This window comes from Panthera onca, chromosome B3 (assembly GCF_046562875.1).
Source record: "Panthera onca isolate mPanOnc1 chromosome B3, mPanOnc1 haplotype 2, whole genome shotgun sequence".
NCBI lineage: Eukaryota > Metazoa > Chordata > Mammalia > Carnivora > Felidae > Panthera > Panthera onca.
In genome coordinates, this window is record NC_138344.1 from 112,961,638 (window position 1) to 112,987,257 (window position 25,620).

The window sequence follows — 25,620 nt, forward strand, 5'->3', positions numbered from 1 at the left end:
AAGGCTTGGAAAAGGTCTGCAGTCTGGGGATCAGGGAACCGGGGTATCTGGCCTGGCTGCTGGATTCTCATTATGATTCTGAAATAGTAATTCTCCACAATTCAGAATATCAGAATCCTATCCTATATGAGGTCATCTGGATGTTGCACGCATAAATGAAGAAATGCTAAGAACATAGTCTTCCTAATCCCTCAGCTGAAGAAGGCCTGGTAAATTCAGTACAGGGACTAGCAAAACTGCCATGGGAAGCAGTTCTGTGGTTGTATAAGAAGCCATGTGCCTGAGGGGTGCATGGGTGGCTCAGTCAGTTGGACATTCAGCTGAGGTCTCATGACTAGTGAGTTTGAGCCGTGTGTTTTAGCCTGCTTAGGATTCTGTGTCTCTGTCTCTGCCCCTCCCCTACTCATACTTTGTCTCTCTCTCTTTCTCAAAAATAAACATTTAAAAAAATTAAAGGAAAAAAAAAGCCATGTGCCTGACATTAGTTTTCTTCACAAGGGACTCAGCTGCCAGATTTTCCCACTGCTAGTGGCGAGGGCAGTCTGGCTTGGTTTTCCTATGCCTCTCCTGGCCTGTGAGACTTCCTCTGGATGGCAGACAGATTAGATTAGCCTGTAGTTAGGCACAAATAGGAGTAGTTGGGAGCACTTCTATGCTGGTTGGCACTCCTTGCAAAAGCACTGATTTCCTACTCAACAGGGAAGAGATCACTGACCTCAGGGAAATGGCCTGTTCTAGAGAAGGAGACACTAATGGATATCTGTTGGTCAAGGGTTGGGTGGGGTGTCCTTCTTACTGTACAGGGTACCCTTTTCCCTCCAGGATAAATAAATGTCTGCCCACTTTGAGAACCTCATTCAGTCAACCTGAAGACTGATATGAAGGATTTCCTAGGACTCTCTCAGAAAAGCTCTGCATATAAAATGGAGATTCAACAGTAGCCTAGGACATGTTTGTCTTGGGGATAAAGAAATGAGAAGGAAAGGCTCACAGAGTCAATGTGCGTTCTCTCTCAGTTTTCTCCCTTCTGCACCTCCATCTGGGCCCCAGCTCCATCTCTGGATAACAAAGAAGCTGAGGTACAAGTTTTGTGGGGAGCAAGGGACAAAGGTGAAAAGGTGCTATTCAGGAGCAACACCAGGTTTGGAGAAAATTCTGCTCACCTTGTTGTCATCACTGTGTATTGCCTGGATCAGGACCTCCAGCTCCTGTGCAGAACAGAAATAGCAGTTGTGAGAGGAAGAAGAGTCCCCAGCATGGGAGCTGAGGCCCAATCTAGTCTTAGCCTGGTCATTCTGACTCTTGTTAAACTCTACTACTTTTTCTTCTTCTTTTTTTTTTTTTTTTGAAGATTTCATTTTGTAAGTAATCTCTACACCCAATGTAAGGCTTGAACTTCTTATATCCTCAAGATCAAGAGTCGCGTGCTCCACTGGCTGAGGCAGCCAGGCATCCCTTAAACTCAACTTCTGCTATTAGGGCACCAAAGGAAAGCTAGGGATAACACTAAGCTGGGGAATTTGAGGAGAAAGAACAGCTCCCAAAAGGCCTGTTCTTGGCCTTCATGAATGGATGTGGCTTCGTTAACTCCACAAAGAAGCCAGAGGGGGGCAATTTCATAGGCAACATGCTTCAAAGGCCATCTACAGACTCACCCTGACCTCTTCTACAATCACAGGGAGAAGCTCAAATTGGTCGTCCACAGACATTTCCAGGTGTTGCAAATATTAGACAATAGATATTGAGGGACACCTTCCAGGTATAGAGATTATGAAGAATTTTCTTTTCAGGGAAAGGCTGATTAGGGTGAGGCCACTATTCCAGGGAAGGGCTGATTAGGGTGAGGCCATGATTACAGAGGAGTCAGAAACATGAAGGGATCTTACAGAGTTTCAGTACATTATGAGTACATTACGGGGAACAGAAAAATAAAGAAAGGGATATGAAGACACTGAAACAGATAGAGGGGCAAAGAGGTATAGAAGCGAGCACACCTGGGGTGGAATTCTCTTGAATGCTTCCAAGCAGTTGAGGAGGATGGTGTCCCCATCACTTTTGGCCGCCATGCCTGACTCACTGACACACTTGAGCAGCTGTTGGATTTCACTGTATTTCTCCCTCTCCACCAGCTGCCGGGCAGCTCTGCAGTAGGTCGCTGCAGCATCCAGCTGGAAGTCCTAGAACAGAACACGGAATGATGGCCTTAGGGTAGCAGAGGACATGAGCAAGGGGAAGGAAGGCAATATTTAAAAAGCTACCACTATGCTTGGTGTAGAAAGCCATACTGATTGTAGTCATGACAAAAAAAAAAAAAATCACGTAACAAACAAACAAACAAAAACAAGCAAAAAGTTCCTCTTTGGAATTAGGCAGACATTTAGAAACAACTATAAAAATCATAACCTTGATATCTAAAATAGTATATTTAACATTTTCTGAAAACATTCTAATCCAATTTCCCAGTTCGTTCTTTCTCTAATGAGCCACCTTTCTCTTAGGAAAGGGATGTTGGGGGTTAGTATTTGCTGCCGTGGACACTTGGTGCTCTATCGAGAGATGCCTCAGTGTTTGGAAACAGACCAGTTCACCAAAGGACTGATTTGCTGGAAACTACCAGATAAACCCTTTAAGTCAGGTCGTGGTCTAGGACAATCCTCATCAGAGTCTGGGAGGAGCTGCAGCCCTGCCTGCCCGCCAGGGGTAGCTGCATGTGCAGAGACTTTTCCAACACTGATATGTGGAAAAGAAAGGAACCGGTCCGATCATTCATGAAGCCACTGATCCTTGAGACACACAGTGTGCTCTTCCCACCCCAGAGAATGACGGTCCTTAGGGTGTCTGCATGGAACCGTGTGGTGGGGGTAGTCTGTAGAAACTCTGCCCCTGTGGTTTCAGTGCCTGCCCCAGACTCTCTTGAGCGCCGCAGCTGCACCTGTGTCTTCTCACCACAAACAACAGGAAAGGTACTCCTTGAGCCAGCACCTGGGCAGATGGAGTGTGGAGGGGCAGTCCTTGCTGTCTGCGGCTCTTCCTGTTGCACAGGACCATCTCCCCCCACCTGCCACATCCTTCAGCCATGCTCCCTTTAGAGCACAAGCTGGGGCTGCGCAGGGGAACAGCTGTGAGGAGCTGTTCTAGACCTGATAGCTTTTGATGAATCTGTCCTTGGTTACTTGGCTTTTGGCAATGTGTCCTAGAATCATGAATGTGACTCTGCTCTGTGGTAACCACCTCGACTACATTCATGATGTATATGTAAATCTGCTTTATCTTGGGATAAAAGTTTTCTGAAGAACAATCTCTCATGGAACTGTGGTCAGGTGCTGACTGCTCTCAGAATAAGTCTTGAGTGATTCAAGACATACCTGCAGAACACGGAATGCAATTCCAAAACCATCTTCCACATTTTTCCCTCCTAGCATGACCTGAAAAGGAGAGGGAAATGTGTATAAAGAAGCAATAATTACTGGAGTAGCCCCTCTATCAAGAATAAGGGGCCTCATTTATTCAACAAATATTTGTTGAGACTCTACCAAGCATCAGGCACTAGGGATACAAGAGTAATCAAAATGGATTTGATCTCCAGCCTTCTGTGGCTCATGTCTTAGTGGGAAGGCAGCCATCAAACAAACAACTGAAATACCACTAGATGATGACAATTGTGATAAGCTTCTGAAAGAGAATAGTCTGTGAGAGGTCTGAAACATTCGTAGGTACCTTGCAGGCAACATCCATTTTCATGTGGTTATTTCCAAAGAGGGTTGGCAGAGGCAAGGTGGTGATTTGAGTGGTCCCAGCACTTTCACACCGATGTAAGAACCTGGTAACTTCCATCTGCAGCTGAAGCGTGTTCATGTGCCTATGGCGACAGGAGACACATAGTGTAGCCTCACGAGGGGCTTCAGGAGGGACTAGGGCCGGGTGACTGAGAAATCATGATAAGATGGCAATGGAAAAGGTGAAAGAAATGATATGGAGAGAGAAGAAATCCAAAATACCCTCTGATCAGTTACAACAAGATAGGGTGGTCTGGTGCCCTGTACAGACTAACTGCTGCTCCGTGGAACTGGACAAAGTCCAGTCCCTGCATCAGTAAGTATTTAGGAAGCACCATGTGCCACTGATAACAACAGAGCTCAAGAGAGACATGAACCCTGCAACCTCACAGACTTCATAGGCGAGAGGAGAGATGAATAATGAACAAACACACAAAATATCTAGCGACTGGGCCTATGAAGGCAATGAAGGCAGGGTGCAGCATTTACTTTGGATGTTGTGTTGTAAGCAGAGGGAGTGTAATGGGCAAGCAAGTATAAAGACTGAGAGGAGGGAAGGGCTTGGTGTGCGAAAGAGCCCCCAGGAGGCCAGTGTGGCTGTCACTCAGCAAGGGAGAAGGGAGGAGTGTGCGAGGAAGATGGAGATGGGCCAGGCCAACACCTTGAGGACCTCTTCCACCTGCCTACTGGAAGGCATTTGGCATGTAGTCTCATCCCAGTACTTCCCTCACTCTCTTCTATGAGCTCCTCTGTAGGCTTTGCATGCTTGTACTGCACACTGTCACTCAGGAATGATCCTCTTTAGATGAGTGGTTCTCTTTCAAGGGTTTAGGAATGGACAAGAGCGGCTTCATCGCCAACAGACACTCCTTTCTAGCCGTTCTGCCCACCCTAATTGTTCCCTGAGCCATGGTCTACCTGGACACATCAGCTGCAGTCATCTTCTTTTGGAAGAAGGTGGTTTTCTTCCTTCTGGTGCTGCGAGAGGTGTCTTGGAGGTAGATCTTCAGGTGGTCCTTGGCCTTAAGCAACCACGAGAGTTTCTCTCCCAGTTCTGTGTAAGTCTTTGCTTTGTGGCTGAAGAACCGGATACAGGTCATGGCGGCCCGGACTTGGTCCTATAAGAGGGAAATGAATGTTCAGATCAAGTGAGATCAGGGATATTGGAAGGTGGGGCTGTTAGGAAAATTCTGACTTGATTCCCATCCATAAAGCCTAGTCGCCAGCATGGGTTGAACAACTATTTTGTATCAGTTACTCCTAAGCCCAAGGGATTCTAAAGTGAACTGACTGGCTGAGCTCCTGGGAAGGACTTTATTCCACCACACAAGAGATCTTCAAAAAGGATACTTTTGCTTTTCCATTCAGCTTGGCTTTGGTCTCACTTTGGCTTTGAATGGTTCAATTTCTCTGTGATTTAGTGTTTGCAACCTTGGGACAGATTGGGAGAACCTGGTTACCTCTCCATGCACCTTCTCTAAAAACACTTTATTTATTATTCCTTATGAATTCTGCATTCATGCCTCATGCTTATTTCGAAATTGCCACAGACCTCTTTTTTACCTTCACATTCCTTGAACTCTAAAGAATGCCATTACTGACAAGGTTACGATTTGTCTCTTTGGGATGAGAATGGAAATCCCAACATTATTCAACAATGCTAGAGAGCAACATGGATTTGCTCTAGGGTTGGTCAAATAGTGAAGTCAGGGACCAGATGACAGTCTTGTTCCCTCATCTTGCACAGTCTCTCCGTTGGCAGGTTGTCATCAACAGATGTAGAGGGCAGGAAGGGGCTATTACCTTCATAAACTGCTGTAGCTCATATAGAATGTGGTAGTAGTTCTTCTTCTGTAAATGTTGGCAGGCAGCTATCAAGTACTTTCCCCAGCTCTCTAAGGTTGGATCAATGGATTCTAACAAGTTCTCCAAAGTGTGTAGCTTCCCACTTTTATAGCTTGGCTGGAAAATGCCTTCTATGAAGACTTCTGGAGGACTCTCCTGCAGCAGGGCAAGGCAAAAAGTCAAGTATTGAGCCTGGTTCTGGCACTCTCTGGGATCCACTCTGGATTTCCTTCCACTCACACACCTTCAGCTTCTTTCTACAGTGGTGCTTCTTAACATTTTACGAGTCACAGATTCCTTTGAGAACCCCACTCTGATGACTGCTCCCTTCTCTCCTTTCCTGAACAGAAAGCTCCCTGACAAAGTCATCTACGCTCTCAGTCTCCAATTTCTCTCCTGTGATTGTCTCTTCAACCCATTCTTATCAAGCTTTTGCACCCATCACCTCACTAAAACTGCCCCCGAGGTCACCAATGGTCTCTAAATTGTTAAATCTAAAATTCTGTGCCCTTGTTTTCCACCTGATCTATCAGGTGGATAGCTGATGGCTTTTGATATAGCTGATGGCTTCCTCCTCCTTTTCTTTTTTTGGCCAGATTTTCTTTATTTGGCTTCTAGGACATTACCCTCTCCAGGTTTTGTTTCTACTTCTCTGGCTACTTCTTCTCAATCTCCTTTGCTGATTCCTCTTAATTTCCTCAGGGCTTAGGAGGAAGCTAATTCTCTTTTCTTTCTATACTCATTCTTTTGGTGATTTCATACAGTCTCATGGCTTTAAAACTATTTGGTGATTGTGCCTAGATCCCTATTTCCATCCTGTTCATTCCTCCTGAACTCCAGAAGTGTATGTCTAAAATATCCAATTGCCTACTCAAAATGTCTTCTCGGGTATCTAGTAGACTTAATACATCTAGAACTTCACTCCTGGTTGTTTCTTCCAAATCTCTTCTTTCTGTAGTTTTCCCTTTCTCCGATGGCAGTTTTATTCTTCTAGATGTTCAGATTAAAATTCAGTCAGATCTTCTCTCCCCTCCCCAGTATAAAATTCACTAGCAAATTCTATTGACTCTACCATCAAAATACATACAGAATCTGCCTCTATCTGACCACCCTGGCCAAGGCATCATTATCACTTGCCTGGATTATTGAAATAGCTTCCTCCCTGGTCTATCACTTTCTGCTCCTGCCTCTTTTTTGTCTAATGCCAACCAATCAACCTGAATGGTTTTGTTAAAACATAAGTCACATCATGTTACTCCTCTGCTCAAAATCTTCCAGTGGTTTTCCTCACTCAGGACAAAGCCCAAACCTTCACAATGTCCACATGGCCATATATGGTCCCTGTATGACTGGGCCTTTGTTGCCTTTCTGACCATATCTGCTCCTATGCTTTCCCCAGCTCACTCTGCTCCAGCCACCCTGGCCCCTGCATTTGCTACTCACTCTACCTAGACTACGCTTTCTCCATAATCTGCACGGCTCACTCCCCAGCTCCTTCGGGCCTTTACTGAGTGTCACCCTCCCTGGGCATCCTTTCCAAAACTGCCCCATCCATCCCTGCCCCTTCCCTGCTTTATTTTTCTTTTTACTCATCACCTATACTACAGGTTTTATTTACCTTGTTTATTGTCTGTCTCACTGTTATAATGTAAGTTTTATGAGGGCAGATATTTTTGTCTGTTTTTTTCCCACAATGCCCAGAATAGCCCTTGGCTATTTAATAAATATTTCTTGGATGAAAGAATAAAAGATAAACATTATGGATCAACTCCTCAGGAAAGTGCACACATATACTAATCCCTTCCCTTCTGAAGCTCATCTGTGGTTCAGAGACCCTGTGTCGTAAATCCGCATTCTATAGTCATAGAAAAAAAAATCATCTGGGCATTTAGACTTTAAACTGTGAATAACTAATAGAGAGTAAAGAATGGCTATAAACTCACAGTAGTATAACCATGTCGGCCTTGCAGCACTGGGTACAAGCTGTTTAGAACTGGAAGAGTTCTGAGCTTTGAGGACATCCACAGTGGGTGAGGACTTCTTTTCTGATTCTGGCTGTTCCTAACTGAGAAACCCAGACCTAATTTAAAAGTTTTAGGACGGACTTTAAAAAGCAGGGGGATCAGCTCCATAGGAATGGGAATTTCTCAGAAGAGCAATACCTTAAGAGCTTCTATTTAATCTATTCATCTACTCATTCATTCATAACTGGCACTAGGCCAGGCATCTGAAGACACAGAGAGGTAAAACCTAAGCTTCCATGATCCAGAAGGGATGACACAGTTGTAAAGAAGCAGCTGCAATGCGGTGGGATCAACACGGTAACAGAGCTGTACTCTAGATACAGTGGTGGTGTGTAGGAAGTGGGGACTGACGTTGCTTGTGTGTTCTGTGGAGGCTCAACAGAGAGGGTCTGATAGGATAAACAGGAGTTTTCCAAGAAAACAAAGAGGGGCAGGGTATTCTAGGTAGGAGGTACAGCACATGCAGATTCACGGAGGTAAGAAAGCGTAAGGTAAATAATTTCATAAGCCTGGAATGTAGGGCATATCTAGAACTTGTGAAAACAAACTGGAGAAATCAGGGGGCCTGATCTGAGTGGGTCCTGTATGCATGCCAAGGAATTTGGACTTCATCTTATGGCCACAGGGATCTTCTGAGGGCCTTTCAGAGAGGCGAATAACATGAACTATGAATAACATAAATAGCATGTATTCCGATTTAGAAAGCTCACTCTCGGGCAGTGCGGCAGGTAAAGGGGTGAAAAGGGCAGGGAACGAGACCAGCAACAGAACACCTTCCAGCTCTAGCCAGTCAGCTGTAGTTTTCACAATGTGTTTTTCTGTTGTTCCCTATCTGCTTGAGAATTAAGATATTTTGGTTCAAGGGTAAATATGATTATAGGAGATAAAAAGAAGGCTCTTTCCTAGCTCTGACAAATGTAAAGCAGGGTAATGCTGTTGTCAGCTTATACCAAGATAAGTAAGTAAGCAGATTAACTCTCTGAACTAGTCAACAGTTAGAAGAAACAGAACTGGTTGATTTCCACTCTCAATTTGTGTTTAGGAAAGGTAGCTTTATCTCAAAACTCATTTGGAAACTGAGGAAAAGGAAAAATTTAGCAATTAAACCCTAAATAAAATAATTCTTACTTTATTCCTGAAACCTGGTTAGTAGCTAAGAAATAGTAGCTAAGGCAGTAGTGAAAACATTTCCCTTTCACTGTCCTGTAGGGGTATGGTCACCATGACTGTGAACAGTAGACTTCACCTGGAGCAACCCTAGAAGATGTGTCCATTTGTAAACTTTCTCTGGCTGCCATTTTGAATTAGGGTGGCAGATTGAAACTGAAGTATTGAACTCCTATGTTTTCCTATGAAATTTGGTCCAAATCAGCCAAGTCCTCCGAAAATATTCTTGGAACATTCTTGTAAAAAAGTGAATACCAAAGGGTCAGGGGAAACAGAGTTCTGACTCTGCTTAACAATGGCTCCAAAGAAATAATGCACTTCGGTGGTGCCCTCACCTCTTGTGGGAGGAGGACAGAGGATGTCAGAGGGGAAAAAAGGAGAGCACACTCTCCTCCCATTAGATATTTGGGGCCCAAATATAGGATCATGGGTGTTTCCTGGCCCTTGTAACAACTCTGACTAGACCAGCAGCTGAGTTAGCAGTGGGACATAGTCCCACGGCAGGTGGGAGGTGTGTGGAAACAGAGAGGCAGACAAGTTTGCTCAAGGTCACACCACTTATACCAACTATCTCATTCTAGAGACCATGCTGTCAACTACTATTCGATTCTGCTGTATGTTTTGGGAGAAGGAATGAAATTTGTCATTGCCAATCACAGGGGTAATCCAGGATCCAGGTTAAGACTTGTTGCACATGTATCAAATCATAATCTAAATGGATAGAGGTTTCCATTTTTACCTGACTCTGCCAGAGATAATCTTATAGCTCAGCACTGGGTTAAGTTTCAGGTGGGCTATCACTCCCCTTAAAGCTGAGTGGGCCAACCCAGGTGGGCAGAGTGGGCACGGCTCTTTGAGAGCTGGGTTTGTGAGTCCCACCTTGTTGAGGAGGTGGAGTAACGCTTCCCGTAGGCAGCTGTGCCTCATGTAGAAGCTGATGATGGCCAGGTTGGTGCTATAGTTATGCAGGTAGAAGAGGCATTCTTGGTAGTAGGTGTTGTTCATGATTTTCCCTTCAGGAATCACCTCCAGAGAGAGGCTCTGGGTCCGAAGGGTAGTTTCCAGTTCTTTCAAGGTAGCAAAATAATCATCATCTTGCTGACAGGAAAGGAGAGTGCAAAAGAAAAATAAAACTCAGTAAATTCTCAGCAGCCTCTGAAAATATTGCTTTCAAAGAGTATTTAGTAATGTGGAAACAACCTTACAATACAGTTTTACAATTCTCCATCATACTATAACACTGTGTTTATAACACCAATTTCATTCAAAAACATAACACAGAAAATTCACCAAAATCTAGATATTACTTAAGTCTGGGTAGGGGATTATGTATAATTTTTATCATTTAAAAAATACTTTTCTGTAGTTTGCTTTTTTTTTTAAAATGGACTTTGTATTACTTATCTAACCATATAGAGTTACTTACCTAATTATGTAAAATGGAAAGAATAAAATCTAAATCTGGCAGCTCTGAGCCGGGACTGCCACTATAAGCTGAGTGGACACTGATTCTTTCCCCAGGTCATTACTGCTCCTGAGCTTTCCTCCCTGAACCGACTCTCCATCTGCTGTCTTCTTACCAAGGACAGGAGTGGCCTCACTGTGGACTCCAGGTACTCAACCACATCTTGTACCAGTCTTGAGCCATGACTCAGCTGATTGAGGTCAAAAGGGGGCTTCAGACAGCGACTGAACTTCTCCCGTGCAGCAGTGAGGTTCCCGGCTTTGAGGCAGGCCATGCCCCAAGCATGCCATGCTCCAGTGGGATCAAGGCCAGTCTTTGTGGAGATCTGGAGGAAAAACTGCTCCTTTTAGTGAGAGTCACCTAAATCCAGTGAAAGTCCCAAAGACCAATTCTTTCCCATTGTTGCCAATCATCTTCCTTCCCCATCATCCCACCTGCCATTACTCCCCACTGGCAAACTTGTCATGCTCTAGATACTTCCCTATGGCCAAGGACAACTGAGAGATGACAATACCTGTTTGCAAGGCCAGGCAAAGGCAAGTCATTACAATTGGGTAGAGGTAAGTTTTGTCTTGGCCTCACCTCAACACCCAGTTGGTAGTACTCAGCTTCCAAAAGCTGGTTCCTTAGCCTGGTTACTGCAGCCGGCTGCAAGATCTGATCCAGAGATGGCACGTGGCGATATGAAGCAGCAACTAAGATATTCAGCACATCTACCTTGCTGATGTAGCTACAGGGAGGAAAGAGGCAAGGCAATGAGGCTCTACCGAGTCTTACTAAGAATAGTTGCTGCTTTAATGTTTTCTATTTCAATTCCAGTGCGAAATGTGGTAATGAGAATTGAGAGGTACATACACACTATGAGAGAAGGCTCTGGAGTCAGACTCTCTGAATCTCAACTCTATCACTTAGCAGCTCTATGACCTTGGGCAAGTCAGTTAACTCTTCTCTACCTCAGTTTACTCATTTGTAAAATGGATATACGATAATTTTAAGAATAGAATGAAATAGCCCAAGTAAAAGGGCTTAGCACTGAGTCTAGAATTTTGAAGGTAATCATTAAATACCAGATATTAATACTCAGAGTAGGGATGTTTACAACTAGGAGATTCATAAATTGCCCACTTGCTTTTTGGTTCTTTAGAACTGCGTGCTAGGAAGAAAGCACAGAGACTATCAATGGCCTGGCCTGTATTTCTGGTCAGTACAGAAGCCATGTCACTACTTTCCTTGGAGATGCTGCTGGGAAAGGGCAACCTGGTCCTTCATTTGGATTCTAATCTCTTGGACTTGACATCTTCTTCCCATGCTTAGGATGACCCCGTGCTACAGCCCATTAGCACTGCCATCTTTGATCTTACTCCTGATACCTGGTGATTGTAAAAACCTTATGGTGACAGAGAGCCCAGAGAACTGGGTCATTTTGTACAGTGCTCCCAAAACAGTCCTACACTCAAAGTTCTTGAATATAATTGTATATATGATGCAATATATATTACACTATATATATATATGTATGTATGTATGTATATATATATATATTATGTAACATATGTTATATACAATTATATGTAATTGTTTAGAAGTCTAGAAAAAAGTTCCATGGATCCTTACTTGTCCATCAATTTCCCTGGAAAGGGATTCAGGACATCATTCATTCTCAACTTAGTGGGAATGGGGTAAGGGAGAGTACATGGTGTAAAAACAAAATTGGTATCATAATGTATTGTACATTTGTCATAACAGGTAAGGGGCGCCTGGATGGCTCAGTCGGTTAAGCCTCCGACTTCGGCTCAGGTCATAATCTTATAGTTCATGAGTTCGAGCCCCGTGTCGGACTCTGTGCTGACAGCGTGGATCCTACAGCCTACTTCTGATTCTGTGTTTCCCTCTCTCTCTGCCCCTCCCCTCCTCATGCTCTGTCTCTATCTCTCAAAAATGAATAAACTTAAAAACAAAATTTAAAAAAATGTGTAAAAAAAATTAAAAAAACAAACGTGTAGTAACAGGTAATGTGAGTTTTGTTTTTAAACATTTATTTATTTATTTAAATGTCTCTCAGAAGGAGGTATGAGTTAAAAACAGTGGAAAAATACTGTGCAAACCAGGAGTTCTAAATACACATGAGAGATGAAAACTGCAGGAGGGAAGAAATCATCTAGAATGGGCATGTCTGAATCTATAAATTACAAACGTATAATGTAAAGCAATTGTTGTACATTGTAAAGAGAAGCGCACAGCATCTGGGGTTGAGAATCTTACCGAAGGAAACGCTTCCTTTTTTAAACTTAATTTTTTTATTTTAGAGAGAGAAAGAGAGCGAGCGAGTGCTTGTGTGCATGCACTTCAGCAAGGGAGGGGCAGAGGAGGTGTGAAAGAGAGAGAGAGAGAGAGAGAGAGAGAGAGACAGAGACTGAGAATCTTAAGCAGGCTCCATGCTCAGTGTGACCCTGGGATCATGACCTAAGCTGAAATCAAGAGTTGGATGCTCACCTGACTGAGTCACCCAGGTGCCCTGCTTTTTTTTTTTTTTTTTAGGTTTATGTATTTTTAAAGAGAGCGAGAGAGAGCAAGCACAAGTGGGAGAGGGGCACAGAGAGGGTGAGAGAGAGAATCCCAAGCAGGCTCTGAGCTGTCAGTGTAAAGCCTGACTCAAGGCTTGATCTCAGTTGGACATTTAACTGACTGAGCCACCCTGGCCCTCCTGCCAACGCCCCCCTCTTTTTTTTAGCACCTTCTTAATTTCTGCTGTCTATAGCCTAAAGTGAATATTTCCTCCACTTATATTAGATTTTGAAAGAAGTATAGGACTTGATGTTAAATTTGTTTTTTCCCCCCAATCTGAATACTTTTTTCTTTTAATAAGATTTTATTTCATTTCCATTACTGACATTTGATGTATATTTAGATATATTTTTATTTTTGCCTTAACTTCTACTTTCTGCTATATGGAGTGGTTTTTGTTTTTTTCACTTCTCTATTTCTGGTAAATGGGTAGATTTTTGGTTCTTTTCATGGTTATTTAAAAAACTTTACTTAACATATACTTATTTCTTCATTTATTAACTTGAAAAATGATATAGACTCTATTGTCTCTTAGTATGAAACAGTGAAATTAACTCCTTTATACTTCCTTTATACTTCCTTCCACTTTCTGTTACATCTCCTCCTGTCTTTCTCAATCTTCTGTTGGTTATTTGAAAAAAAATTTTTTTTAATGTTTTATTTACTCTTGAGAGACAGAGAGACAGAGTGTGAGTGAGAGAGAGAGAGAGACACACACACGCACACACACAGAATCTGAAGCAGGATCTAGGCTCTGAGCTGTCAGCACAGAGCCCGTAGCAGGGCTTGAACTCACAAACTGTGATCATGACCTGAGCCGAAGTCAGATGCTTAACAAACTGAGCCACCCAGGCCCTCCTTTATAAATTTTTTTTTAAAGTTTCTTTATTGATTTTGAGAGAGAGAGCACACGACAATGTGTGCGTGCGCGTGACTGCCTGTGCGGATGTACGTGAGCAAGGGAGAGGCAGAATGAGAGGGAGAGAGAGAATCCCACACAAGCTCTGCACTGTCAGCATAGAGTTCGACAGTGGGGCTTGAAGTCATGAACCGTGAAATCATGACCTGAGCCAAAATCAAGAGTTGGATGCTTAACCAACTGAGCCACCCACATGTCCCCTGGTTTTGTTAATGAAAATAATAAAACTAGCATTTTTGGAGTACAAAGGCTCTATTCTTAGCCCTTCACATGGATACTCTCATTCTATCTTCATAACTGCCCTGTAAGTATTATTAACACCCCCCATATTATAGAAGAGGAAACTGAGACTCAGAGCAGTTAACAGACTTCTCCAAGGTTACAGAGCTAGGAAGTAGTAGAGATGAGATTCACCGCACTGGCTCTCCATCTTGGGAATTTGCAGGTGAAAACTGAGTAAGGGCCTGAGGCACTTACACTTCAAAGAAAATTATGCTCTCTGCTCCCATATCTGGCTAGGACTGAGTGTTGGGAACACACAACATGAGTCACACATCTCAGATAAGCTGGGAACTGGGAGTTTTCACTGTCAAGTTAATGAACGGAGGCACAGCAGGTTGTATAGGGATCTGGGGCCTAGTCTTACCTTTTCTATAGACATTTCTACTTTATGATGCAGATTCCTACCTATAACACAGGGATAGACTAGCCCCCAGTGTGCTTTATAGATCTGTTACCCAGAACTTCTGGGGCAATAGTCTGGATTTGGTCAAGACTAGGGTAGAGTTCTGGCCAAGGCTAAGCATTGGACATTTAGGGAGGGCACATTTTCTTTTAAAGCCAGACAGTTCCACAGAAACTAAAGGTGCTTCCCCAAATTGATTTTAATTACAGATTAACTAAAGCGTTTACTTTCTTTCTGATGGGGTAGTGCTACAGAACACTCTGCTTTGAGGATCCACCCAGGGAAAAAGAAGGGTAGGGAAGATCACTTGTGATCTGGTAGCAGCATTTCACCAATATCAAACTGAGAAGCAAAACATTTTAGTGGGTCTTATGAGAGAGGAAGGTGAGGTGAGAACTCATAGTGGGGCCAGAAAAAGCCACCAGATAGAAATGATACCCACGTAAAAGAACAGAGACTCATTCCCAAATACCTGTCACAGAGAGCGAGGTCCTGGCTCCGGCCAGCCTTGACGAACATCATCTTGGCGCTGAAAAGAAGCTGCTTCATGATGTCTGTGAGTAGCCCTGCATCCACCTCTGGGTTGGTGAGGCCCTGGGACAGCTTGCAGCAGTGCTCAATTAGCTGGTGGCCACACGCAGTGCCGTCCCGGTGCAGATTCAAGATGGCAATGCACAAGGAGGCACTGGGGGACTGGCCAGGGTGGGAGAAGAGAGAAACACATAGTGAGCTTCGGGACCAAAGCATTCTTCAAAGGTAGCTGGATGGCAGGAATTATTCTTCCTATTTCGCCAGGCTTGAACTACACTGGAGGAAGGAGCCAACTTCCACAGCAAAGTAGGAGTGAAACTCAACAAATTGCCGGTGTTCTAAGTGGCATTGCTAAAGCTCTGGCTGCTAGGTTTCGTTCCCATACCGGGAATACTGTGTTCATGTGTTACCTACTTCTTGGGGATGTCCACACATTCCCTCCATTTTCTCACTAGTGCAGATCTTCCTTACTACTGGCAAGGACTATGGAAGTCGCCTTGCTGGAGAAGTCTCTGTTTCAAGCATAGACCCATTGTTGCTGAATTAATATTCCAAAAGCACACTCCAAAACCTTGCACGGTCCCTGGTGCCTACCAGGTACATATTCCCTACTGCAGAACTCAAGGCCTTATCCATAAATAGCTCTTTTCAATCCTGCCTTTTACTACCTCTCTATTACCGCCCTATGTTCTTTCCAATTAAACCATTTCCAGTCCCCTAACCATGCCCTGCAATTTTTGACATTGTGCCTTTGCTCAGATGTTCTAGTTTTGCACTCTTTGTCCTTCCCCTATCCTCACTCTCCTTAAAACACCCAAATTTCTGCTCGTCACACTCCTACTACTCTTCTAAGGATCATCTTAAATGCTACTTCTTCCATGAAGCCTTTACTGATCTCTCATGTTTCCAAGATGCTCTCCATTTTCTGCCTCAGTTGGTTTACTTGTCTTAGCTCCCATATTATTATGCTGTAAGTGACGGCCAGGTCGTGTTCACCTATCTCTGGCATTTCTTGCCATAATTATATGTTAGAAAAAAACTCAAATGACCATCACACTTATTGCCATTACCTGCTCATAGTAGAATTCACTCCGCATCAGCTCATTTTCTTCCTCATTCAGATCCAAAATCCATTCCACCTCAGCTGCTTTGGGGACTCTCACCACAGCTGAGTATGGCGGGCTTTCACTCTTGGAGCTGGGTGGTGCTGAGAAGAGAAGTGCCATCTGTGTGTCAGTAACTGACCAGCAGTGCAGGGTAGCCCCAGCCAGAAAACTGGCATGAGCTACATGCAGATCCCTGCCTATCTGAGGGTCTCTGTCTCTCCTTTGTCCCCTTTATCTTCTTTAGAAGATCTTACTAGGTATCTCAAACTTTCTTCCCCAGGGAAGATCCCGGATGAGTGTTACAGTGTTTGTCATACAACCCTGACAAACCCTGAGTTTCTTCTTCACACAAGAAACTCTGAAATGTGTATCCTTCTCAAATGGAGGGCTGAGTCATTGGCTACCCTAAAAACTAACTTCTGTGGAAGGATATAAACCAAACTATTAATAGTGATTGCGTTGGGGGAAGGAGGTAGCATTCAGAGGTAGGATGGTGGTGAAGGGGAAATCCAGGAGAAAAAAAAAGAAATAACCTATTCAAAGTTAGGGATCAAATTCTTTGGGTGCTGGCCTTCTGAGTGCTGGAAGCTAATGGCTAAATATGGTAGGTTAATATGATGGTAAATTTTAAGGGAAACATCTTGAAAGAAATGCCAATAATTTTCTTTATTCCTTGGCCAACAAGTTGTATTGAGTTGCCATTAAGGGTATCAGTTGCAGTTGAAACACTGAAGAAAGAAGAAAGAGCCAACTTGAACATACAAACAAGGAGTCACAGGAATATGATTCAACCTTACCTTCTGGTTGTTCTGGATTCTCCTCTGGCACACTGGAAACAGAAAAATGAAATACCTGAATTCCTTCTCCTCTTCGGTTTTGAACTTGGTATAGAGCATTGACATCTACACCATTATCCAAGTAAAATATATCAGGGAACCAACCAAACTCCTTTCTGTCCCTCACCTGTCACAGCCACTCACTCACCATTTTCTGTCCCTTCCATCTCTTAAATACCTCTTTAAATGTCCCCATATCTCCCTCCATCCCTGCCTCAGAAAGGGCCCTCAGCATTTATTGCCAGAACCTTTCCAATGGCTTCCCAGTTGGTATCCTTGACTCTGTCAACCTACTCTCTATTTTGCAGCTACAGCAAGCTTTCAAAAATGCAAATCTGGTCATGTTATGCTTGTGCTTAAAATTCTTCCATAGCTCTTCAGGGTAAAAGTATTCCACATTTGCAGTTTCAGTCCTTATGACCTAGCCTGGTTATCTCTTGAGACCAACTCCTGCCACCCATGACTTGTGCTCAACCCATAAAAGTCCTCTCCACTCTGCCACTGGCTCTGGTCAATTTCAGTTAGCATCACCAAGCACTAAGTCCTGATGCCACAATTCAGAGGTCAAGTCTATCACCTGTACGAGGAGCCACTGCTCGAGCCTCTTTATACTTCCTCAAACAATCCACATATTCTCCTGTTGCTACCTTTGCGGTTGTCACTCCCACTTCTGGGCATGCCGTTTTGGCTTCTTTACCTACTAATTTCTCATACTCAGAGGCTCAGATCAGGTGCTATACCTTTAAGAAATCTTCTCACCATCAGGCTAAGCTGTGTGTCTCTACCACTACACTCATCCAATGATCTTGTGGTCTGTTTGTTAAGGTCTCCCCACTAACATGGGGCCCCCTTGAGGACACAGTGATTATTGCTGAGTAATTGTTGAGTAAGAGAATCCCCATCAATTTACTGCTCATTTCTAATCTCAGCAATATGGTATATGGATATTTATCTTGTCCTCTACTCCGAGGGAGGGAAGCGGTATGTCAGGATCACAGAACTGGCAATATAAGCATGGTATGTCTTCCTTCCTAGGAGACCAGTAATCATCATGGTAAATGATGACAAAAAGTGTTCATCTTAAAACAAATGCAATAATTCTGTTGAGCAGAATATAAATTCAATTTAAGTCTTTAAGCAAAACATGAGTAACTTGCTTTTGAGGAGTTTCTTTGGCTCATATTCCCAGATGGCCTAGGAGTCTTAGTTTCACCTTCCTTTGCTGCTAGAAGAAGTGAAAAAAACTGAGCAACAGCAAGCCAGCAAACAGTCTCAATCTGTCTTGTCAGAGGTATAAGCAGTTTCTGTCATTAGGTAAACTGTGTGTAGGGAGGTGTGGGGGCTGTCCTAGTTGTGGGTAACAAGCCAGGTTGATTAGCTGGATTAGAAATGATGGAAGTGATGCCCAAACATTCAACAGGTGTGAATATGTGCCTTTGAGTCCAGCTGAAACCAACGGAAGCAAGAGTGGTTGAAAAATTGGTGAGGCTACCGGCCTCAGACAGGAACCATGTGTCCTGATATCAGGAAGAACATCATGTAAGAGTCTTGAGTTCTGCTTCCTCTCACCCCTACTTCCTCTCTTAGAAGTTTCTCTGACCAAAGTCAAACATTTCACTGTAGAGTTAATGACATTTCAGCATGAATGCTAAATTAAAACTTGCTGTTACGTAACTGTTCCAGATTTCAGATGCTCTCCACAATGAGACTTTAAGGAGTGTAAGGACAGGGGGGTGGGGGGTGGGGGTTGTGGTGCAGAGGCCAATGGACGTAGCGGCCCCACTGCAGGACACTCACTCTTTGTTGTAGTAACTATAGCACTGGTCACACACGCGAGTAGGGCTCTCTCTGCAGCCTTCCACCTGCATTTTCTTAGTGGAGCAGGCACTGCACACTAGTCGGCCACAGCGGCGACAATGATGACGCCTGTTGAACTGAGGAGTATCATTGGGAAGAGAAGAGGCAAGAGGAGAAGGTGAGATTGCAGATACGGTGAGTACATCTGTCAACCCATTTACTTTTGGTATTAGCCACCTGTGACACACCTAGAATACCAGGTGCTCAGGCTTCTACTGAGAAAGAACACTTAGTCCTTGCCTTTAAGAAGCTGACATTTAAACGTTATCTCTCAGATGGTGGGCAAAGGTGACCAAGTAATAGAACAGTTAGTTTTGCAATAGTTCCTGACAAGTTCTACCTGTCTGTGGAGGCAATGTGTGAAGACACAGCAAAACGTAGTGGGGAAGAAGGGACTTTCTCAATCAACACATACCACATTTCTTCACGACACTGATGATGAGGAGAAAGTATCTTTTTTTTTTTTCAAAATGCTTTTACTAGTACTGTCTTATTCCACTGTAAGAGGCTGATAGATATACTTCTTTCACAGATGAGGGGAAAAGAGTCACAGAGAGATCACATTATCATCGTTCTCATCAGCCTTGAGCTAATAAGCCAGTCAGTACTGTGGTAAGTGTGGTACCATTTGTTATCATACCCAGTCCTTACAGTTCTATGGGCCAACAAATATATCATCCCTAGCTTACAAGTGAGCATCTGAGACTGAAAAAGTCACACTGCTAGTAAGAGGCAGAGCTGGGATTAGAACCTATGTCCTCTGTCTCCAGAGCTAGCACATAAAACCACTACTAGCCACCTGTCCTACTGTGAAAGGGGAGCTAGAAAGAAGATTGCTTGGTGTTTGGTGACTCCTCCTGCTATACCACTCTGCCTCTGTTTATTCTTTCATTAGAATGGAGAAAAAAAGATTTTAAAATTTAAGGCTCCTTGGAAGGTGTCTACCACCTGTCTGAATATAGAAAATATTTCTGGTTGGGTCAAAGATAAACCCAAAGTCTTAAGATTTGGTAGTTCTTCTAAAAATACCAATATCAAGGGGTGCCTGGGTGGCTCGGTCAGTTACATGTCCGACTTTGGCTCAGGTCATAATCTCATGGTTCAGGGGTTGGAGTCCTGGGTCGGGCTCTGTGCTGACAGCTTGAGCCTGGAGCCTGCTTCAGATTCTCTGTTTCCCTCTCTCTCTACCCCTCCCCTGCTTGCACTCTGTCTCTCTCTCTCTCTCTCCCTCTCAAAAATTAAAATAATAAAAACATTAAAAAAAATTAAAAATACCAATATCCTCTTAGGGACAGGAGGTGACTATAAACTCCAGGCTCACGAACTGGTGGTTTCCTTTTAGTTCCCCTGCTGGTAAAGCTGGAGACCAACACTGCTTACCATGGTGAAGCGCTCCCTGCAGCAGACCATGCAGACGCTTGCACTCTCGTCGGGCACCCACTGATGCCTGCCAGGGGGTGTTGCTGGGGGGACAAACTCTGGGGGGTGCTGATTCTCTGGGAAGCTCCTCTCCCTTGGACTGGGGGAACGTACAGTGGAGACACCTGGGAGTCAGAACGAAAGTCAGAGTAAAAGGCGATCAATAGTCCAGCTAATAAAGGAAGGAGAATTAGAAAATTAGAATTTCTCCATGTTTCAAACCCCTACTGAAGTTATATATCCAGCCAATGGTCATCAGTGGCTGACTGTGTCATAGAGAGATACCAGGCATTGAGTGTCTCCTGATGGCAGGCATACAAATACCTATCAAATACACTTATCAGAAAATATTAAGCCTAAATGAAATCGAGCTTCTATATCTACCTACAAGTGTACTGGAAATACAGGGGATGGAGACCCAGACTGCAGGGTGGCAATCAGCAAAATCTAACATGTGAGAAGCTCTACAGGACAAATGACCTAGTTTCCTCCACAAATAAAAAAGAGGCAGGGAAACCAATTGATGAAAAGAGATTTAAGAGGTATTTTAGCTAAATACCATATATGGACATTATTTAGATCTTAATTCTAGAAAAATCAATTCTAAAAAAAACATTAATGAGACAACTGGGGAAATGATAATAACAAGAAATCATTAATTTGTTTTTAGGCATGATAATGATCTTATGGTTTTGCTTTATAAATATCCTTACCTTTTAGAGACATATACTGATATATTCATAAACATAATCATATGATATCTAGGATCTGCTTCAAAATAATCCAGTAGAGGGTCAAGTGTATAATGGAACAAGAGTGGCCATCATGAGATGATAATTATTGTAGTTGGGCCATAGGTATGTGAGACTTCATTACATTATTCTACTTTAGAGTTTTGGAAAATGTCCACAATAAAAAACTAAAAAAAAAGGTAAACCAAAGCTGCTCAGGCTGCCATATGCAGATGCATGAGGCTGTTCATAAAACTATAAGTCTGCGCCCTTCCCTCAGGTCTGCTGGTTACTGTACAGCATGGCTAATTTTTAAAGTATGGCCATGAAATGCCACAGTCTTTGCTCTATGGTATTCAAGGAAACTTCTTGTCCCTAGCAGAGCAATGTTGGCAGGTCACAGAAAAAGAGAACTGAAAAATACAGTGACTCTCGGCATGCCCAAAAATCTCTCCCTGGAATCCCACTCCCTTAATGGTTGGCAAAACAAACACTTGCTGAGCTTCTTCTGAGGAGGGCAGGCCATTGAGCAAGGGGCCAGAAACTGTGGGAAAGGAGGCGTGGTGAAAAGGGGTCATCAGACATGGCTGAGACCTTCAAGGAGACTGCATCCTGTGTAGGAGACATAAATGACAAACTGCAGCATAGGACTAAATACAGTCTATCATCCCCATTAGTGAAGTCTGTATTTGTGCATTTTGCCAGTCACCAAAATTTATCTGTAACCTCAAAATCAGTATTTGCAGTGCCTTTGTAGACACGGGCAGAGTGGCGAATGATGTGAGTCACCTGACATGCCGGTTTCCATCTGAGGCTGAACAAGGTGACATTCTGCTTTCTTATTTCAGCTCTCATACAGAGGTGACCAGAGAACGGAGATGGTAGGGGACAGTGTGGTGTAGTGCCAGAATCTCTGGCTCTTGGGCTAGTGGGACAGGGTCTGATTCCCAAACACTCATTAGGCACTCATTAGTGGGCTTGCCTCAGGTGAGTCAGTCTAACACTTCTAGACCTCTTTTTCTCTTTGGTAAAATAAAGAAAATAAAATCTACTAGGATGAATGGTTTTCAATTTAAGATTATAATCTAAGTGACACACACACACATACATACACTTTCCCTAGGAGCAATGGTCTAGTATTTGCTAATTCAGGGTTTGCAGAGATCTTCTAGAAATACTACTGTAAGTAAAAAAAATCAACTGTTAAATTCTCTGGGATATAGCTGGAATGGACGCAGGAAAACAATGAATAAGAATGTTGTAACTGAAGGGGGCACCTGGGTGGCTCAGTTGGTTGAGCGTCAGGCTCTTGATTTTGGCTCAGGTCATGATCCCGTGGTTTGTGAGATCGAGCCCCACATTGGGCTGTGTGCTCATAGTGTAGGGCCAGCTTGGGATTCTCTCTCTTCCTCTCCACACCCCCGCCCAATAAATAAATGAACTTAAAAAAAAAAAAAAAGAATGTTGTAACTGGAAATGAAAAAAGAAGCAAAAGAATTGGAAATAAGGCAAGATTGAACTAACCAATGGGTAACTCTCAGAACCTGTTCTTACCAGGAGCAGCAGCAGAAGAGAACTCTGCTGATGGAGATCTAGACAAGGTCTCAAGGTCTGAAGCCTGCCCGACTTCCTGGAGATGAATCACAGAATCTGTAGAGAGGGAAAATGCTGACAAGATACATTCTACCATAAGCATATTTCCTCACCATGCTAGGCATTTAATTTAAAGCCTTGTTGTTTGCTGAATGTTATCACATGATTCTACTAGGTACAAAAAGTATGCCAGAGGTACTTTCATGCTTCTTAAACTCCTCAAAAAGCAAAGGAGATAAGGAAGCAGCTGCTAGGATTTTATTTTATATATATATATATATATATATATATATTTTTTTTTTATATATATATAATACATATACATATGTACTATGTATACATATATATATATATATAAATGCCCAGAGGGAAATAGAAGACAATTAAATGATAGCCCTGGAGGGTAGTGAGTAAGGAAAAAAAAAGCTGTCTGGGAACATCAGCTGACATTCCATTTTACTCATTCTAGAAGAGGCTCAGCTCGCATAGTAGTGGTATCTGAGGTGACCCTGGGAATAAAGCATACCATCAATACAGAATGACGGTACTTTAGAGTCCACTGCACTGAGGCCAGACAGAGACCACTCCCAGCATGTTTTGTTTCCCAAACCTTTATTGTCTACACAGTTCTGATCTACCATCCCTTAATTTTGGTTAGCCTGCTACTTCCTCCAGGGCCAAGAGCTCTCCTATATAACAAAGAGCTCTCTCTCCTGACATGTATTCCTTTCACTCTTGATCAACTCAACAGAAGAAGAGAAATTAAAACTAAGGATGTAGTATGGTGTGTCTTCCTCCAGGTGGAGCCCCCATTAGTATGTTGGCAGTTACCTGATCGTTTCTCCCTCAGAGAGTATGGGAAATCCAAGGCTTTTCCTGCATATCTGGAAAGCAGTGAGTCAACCTCATCCATGGTAAAGCCAATCTCCTGCCCTGTTAGCAGCTGCTGCAGAGTCTGCACAGCCACAGTGGCCCAGTCCACTTTCATGTTCATGAGTAGCTGTTCCAGCATGAGGAGGGGGTTTGAAGACAAATGGGAGTAGTTGGCCCGGTGTGGCTCAGGTAAGGTCAGTAGAACCTGTTTGTAGGATAGATTCACACAATAAAGAAAACAGCACACTAGCATTTCAGAAGAAAGTCAAGGTTCTTATTGCGGGCAGGGGGTGGGGGGGCGGACAGAGGATCAGGGACCAAAGGTACATGGCCAACTATTAGACTTGGCTAGCAGTCTTTTAGGAAGCAAGGCTGAGCTCCTCTATTTAAATCTTTCAGGTGGCAATCAAGAAGTACTTTAAGTACCTTTACCTAGATGAGGGGTTGGCTAACTTTCTCTGTAAGGGGTCAGATAGTATGTATTTTAGGCTTTATGGGCCATAAAGTCTCTGTGGCAACTACTCAACTCTGCCAATATAGCGTGACAACAGCCATAATCCATACATAAAGGAATGTATGGACTGTGTTCCATCAAAACCTGATTTACAAAAGTAGGCTGAGAACTGGATTTGGCCCACAGGTGGCACCTCTAGGCATAGTTGAGCTCTGCCTGATCCTTAAAGCCAACATTCTGTCTATTCAAGGCATTAGTAGAATGAGCAATATAATAGTAGAATGAGGCATTAGTAGAATGAGCAACAGGAGGCTGCCTAAGTTAAGCACCTCTAGGGTCCTATAGGTAAATTATGTCTCTAAACTCCTAGACGTTGTTATCACTAGATATGAAATATGTTCACTGGGTCTGCTCATTGCCAATTTTCAAGGATTCATTCACCCATTTAGGTACAGTGCATTAAAAAAAAAAAAGAGTGCATTTTCCTTAGGAACATTTTATGTAGTTGAACTCTTAGCAAGTGAGCAGTGGTCATATTCACGGCACTTGTACTTGTGGAGTGAGGTCCATACTCACGGCATGGTAGATATGACTGCCAATTGGAATCATTAGAACAGTGTCAGATGGGTCCATTTCTCCCCAGACCCTCCTTCACTAGATTACTTTTTCTAGTTTATAATTTCTTCTGTTAGTGTCTCTAAGGTTACACATCAAACATAAAGGCCTCATTACCTAGACAGCTAACTCTTTTTTCTTTAGCCCAGACTAGGTTATCAAGCAGTGGTTTGAAATCCTCACATGAGAATCCCTTTGGAAGATAGCTAAGCCCTGTCCCAAGAGATTCAGTTTTAATTGATCTGGGGTAAAGGTCAATGATTTTTTTTTTTTTTTTCTCTAAGTCCAAGTGATTCTACCATATAGTCAGCATTGGGAAGCACTGATACAGCAGACACCAGGGAAACCATGAAAAGTCAGGAGGACCACCCAGAATTCACTTTGGAGACAAGGCAAGATGAGAATGACTACTCCTAAGGGACTCAACTAGGATATGGTGGGCTGTTAGGGTAAAGGTTTTATACAGCACAGACCAAGAATGGCAGGTGCCTGGGAGAAGAGCCATTGAAAGCATAAGTTCTGAAGTGGGAACTAGGCCGGCAGTCTCTCCCCCAGGGATGGCTTCCCACCACCCCATTTTCTTCCTGACCTTGGATCCTATGTATAGCGCCTGGATTTCACGGTGTCGGACAGCAGACAGTTCTCCATAGAAGTGGGTGGTGAGGTAGTTGGCCAGGAAGTGAGAAGCGGCTAAGCTAGGGTGCTGGTCAAGGGATTGCTCTGTGACCTCAAGGCACATGGTGGGGTCAGGAATTCTTCGTAGGAGCTGTTGTAGGAGAAGCGTAGAGGAGAAAGGTGAGGACCATAAAGAACTCAGTCCAGCCCTGTTTTGAGAATGAACACTTAGGTTTATTCATTTTGGATTAATCCCTTCTCTGTACTTTTTTTCTGCCATCTCTGTAGCTTCACAAATGATGGCTTTGACCAGAGTTTAGCAGAATCCTGGACTCAGCTGACCATTTGGTATAAAAGGCAAGGCTACGCACCTTCTGCTGAAGATGACTACAATCATCTTGAGGACACAAAGGACTCCTTAAGGACATGAAGGGGCAGAAATGAGACTGCAAATGCTTTGCATGGGATTCAGCATGAACAAAGTCATCTGAATTGACTAAACTTTTTGTCTTATCCCAAAAGAAAAATGGCAAATGATGGAGGC

The 25,620-nt window shown here is 43.3% G+C and overlaps 1 protein-coding gene and 1 long non-coding RNA gene across 4 annotated transcripts in view; one reads left to right on the forward strand and one right to left on the reverse strand.

Annotated features, from left to right (window-relative positions):
- Nucleotides 1–25,620, reverse strand: part of ZFYVE26 (zinc finger FYVE-type containing 26) — an 88,571-nt gene that overhangs the window by 24,952 nt on the left and 37,999 nt on the right. For 2 of the 3 annotated variants that reach the window (XR_013556057.2, XM_060620119.3), the window contains exons 25-41: nucleotides 25,051–25,227; nucleotides 23,351–23,597; nucleotides 22,481–22,594; nucleotides 20,157–20,320; nucleotides 18,717–18,853; nucleotides 16,881–16,912; nucleotides 16,048–16,184; nucleotides 14,919–15,139; nucleotides 10,860–11,007; nucleotides 10,393–10,602; nucleotides 9,692–9,910; nucleotides 5,580–5,777; nucleotides 4,695–4,894; nucleotides 3,718–3,859; nucleotides 3,366–3,425; nucleotides 1,995–2,177; nucleotides 1,164–1,208 (exon numbers count right to left, since the gene is read on the reverse strand). Coding sequence is in view for 2 of the 3 variants with exons in the window: in XM_060620119.3 (XP_060476102.1) it covers nucleotides 1,164–1,208; nucleotides 1,995–2,177; nucleotides 3,366–3,425; nucleotides 3,718–3,859; nucleotides 4,695–4,894; nucleotides 5,580–5,777; nucleotides 9,692–9,910; nucleotides 10,393–10,602; nucleotides 10,860–11,007; nucleotides 14,919–15,139; nucleotides 16,048–16,184; nucleotides 16,881–16,912; nucleotides 18,717–18,853; nucleotides 20,157–20,320; nucleotides 22,481–22,594; nucleotides 23,351–23,597; nucleotides 25,051–25,227 (2,634 nt within the window). In the remaining variant the exon portion in view is untranslated. The remainder of the gene's footprint in view (nucleotides 1–1,163; nucleotides 1,209–1,994; nucleotides 2,178–3,365; nucleotides 3,426–3,717; nucleotides 3,860–4,694; nucleotides 4,895–5,579; nucleotides 5,778–9,691; nucleotides 9,911–10,392; nucleotides 10,603–10,859; nucleotides 11,008–14,918; nucleotides 15,140–16,047; nucleotides 16,185–16,880; nucleotides 16,913–18,716; nucleotides 18,854–20,156; nucleotides 20,321–22,480; nucleotides 22,595–23,350; nucleotides 23,598–25,050; nucleotides 25,228–25,620) is intronic. The other variant, XM_060620120.3, reaches the window with a different exon arrangement.
- On the forward strand, nucleotides 18,026–25,618 carry LOC144616642 (uncharacterized). The gene is made up of 3 exons (XR_013556058.1): nucleotides 18,026–18,458; nucleotides 18,796–18,911; nucleotides 25,365–25,618. It is a non-coding gene; the product is annotated as an uncharacterized LOC144616642 (long non-coding RNA).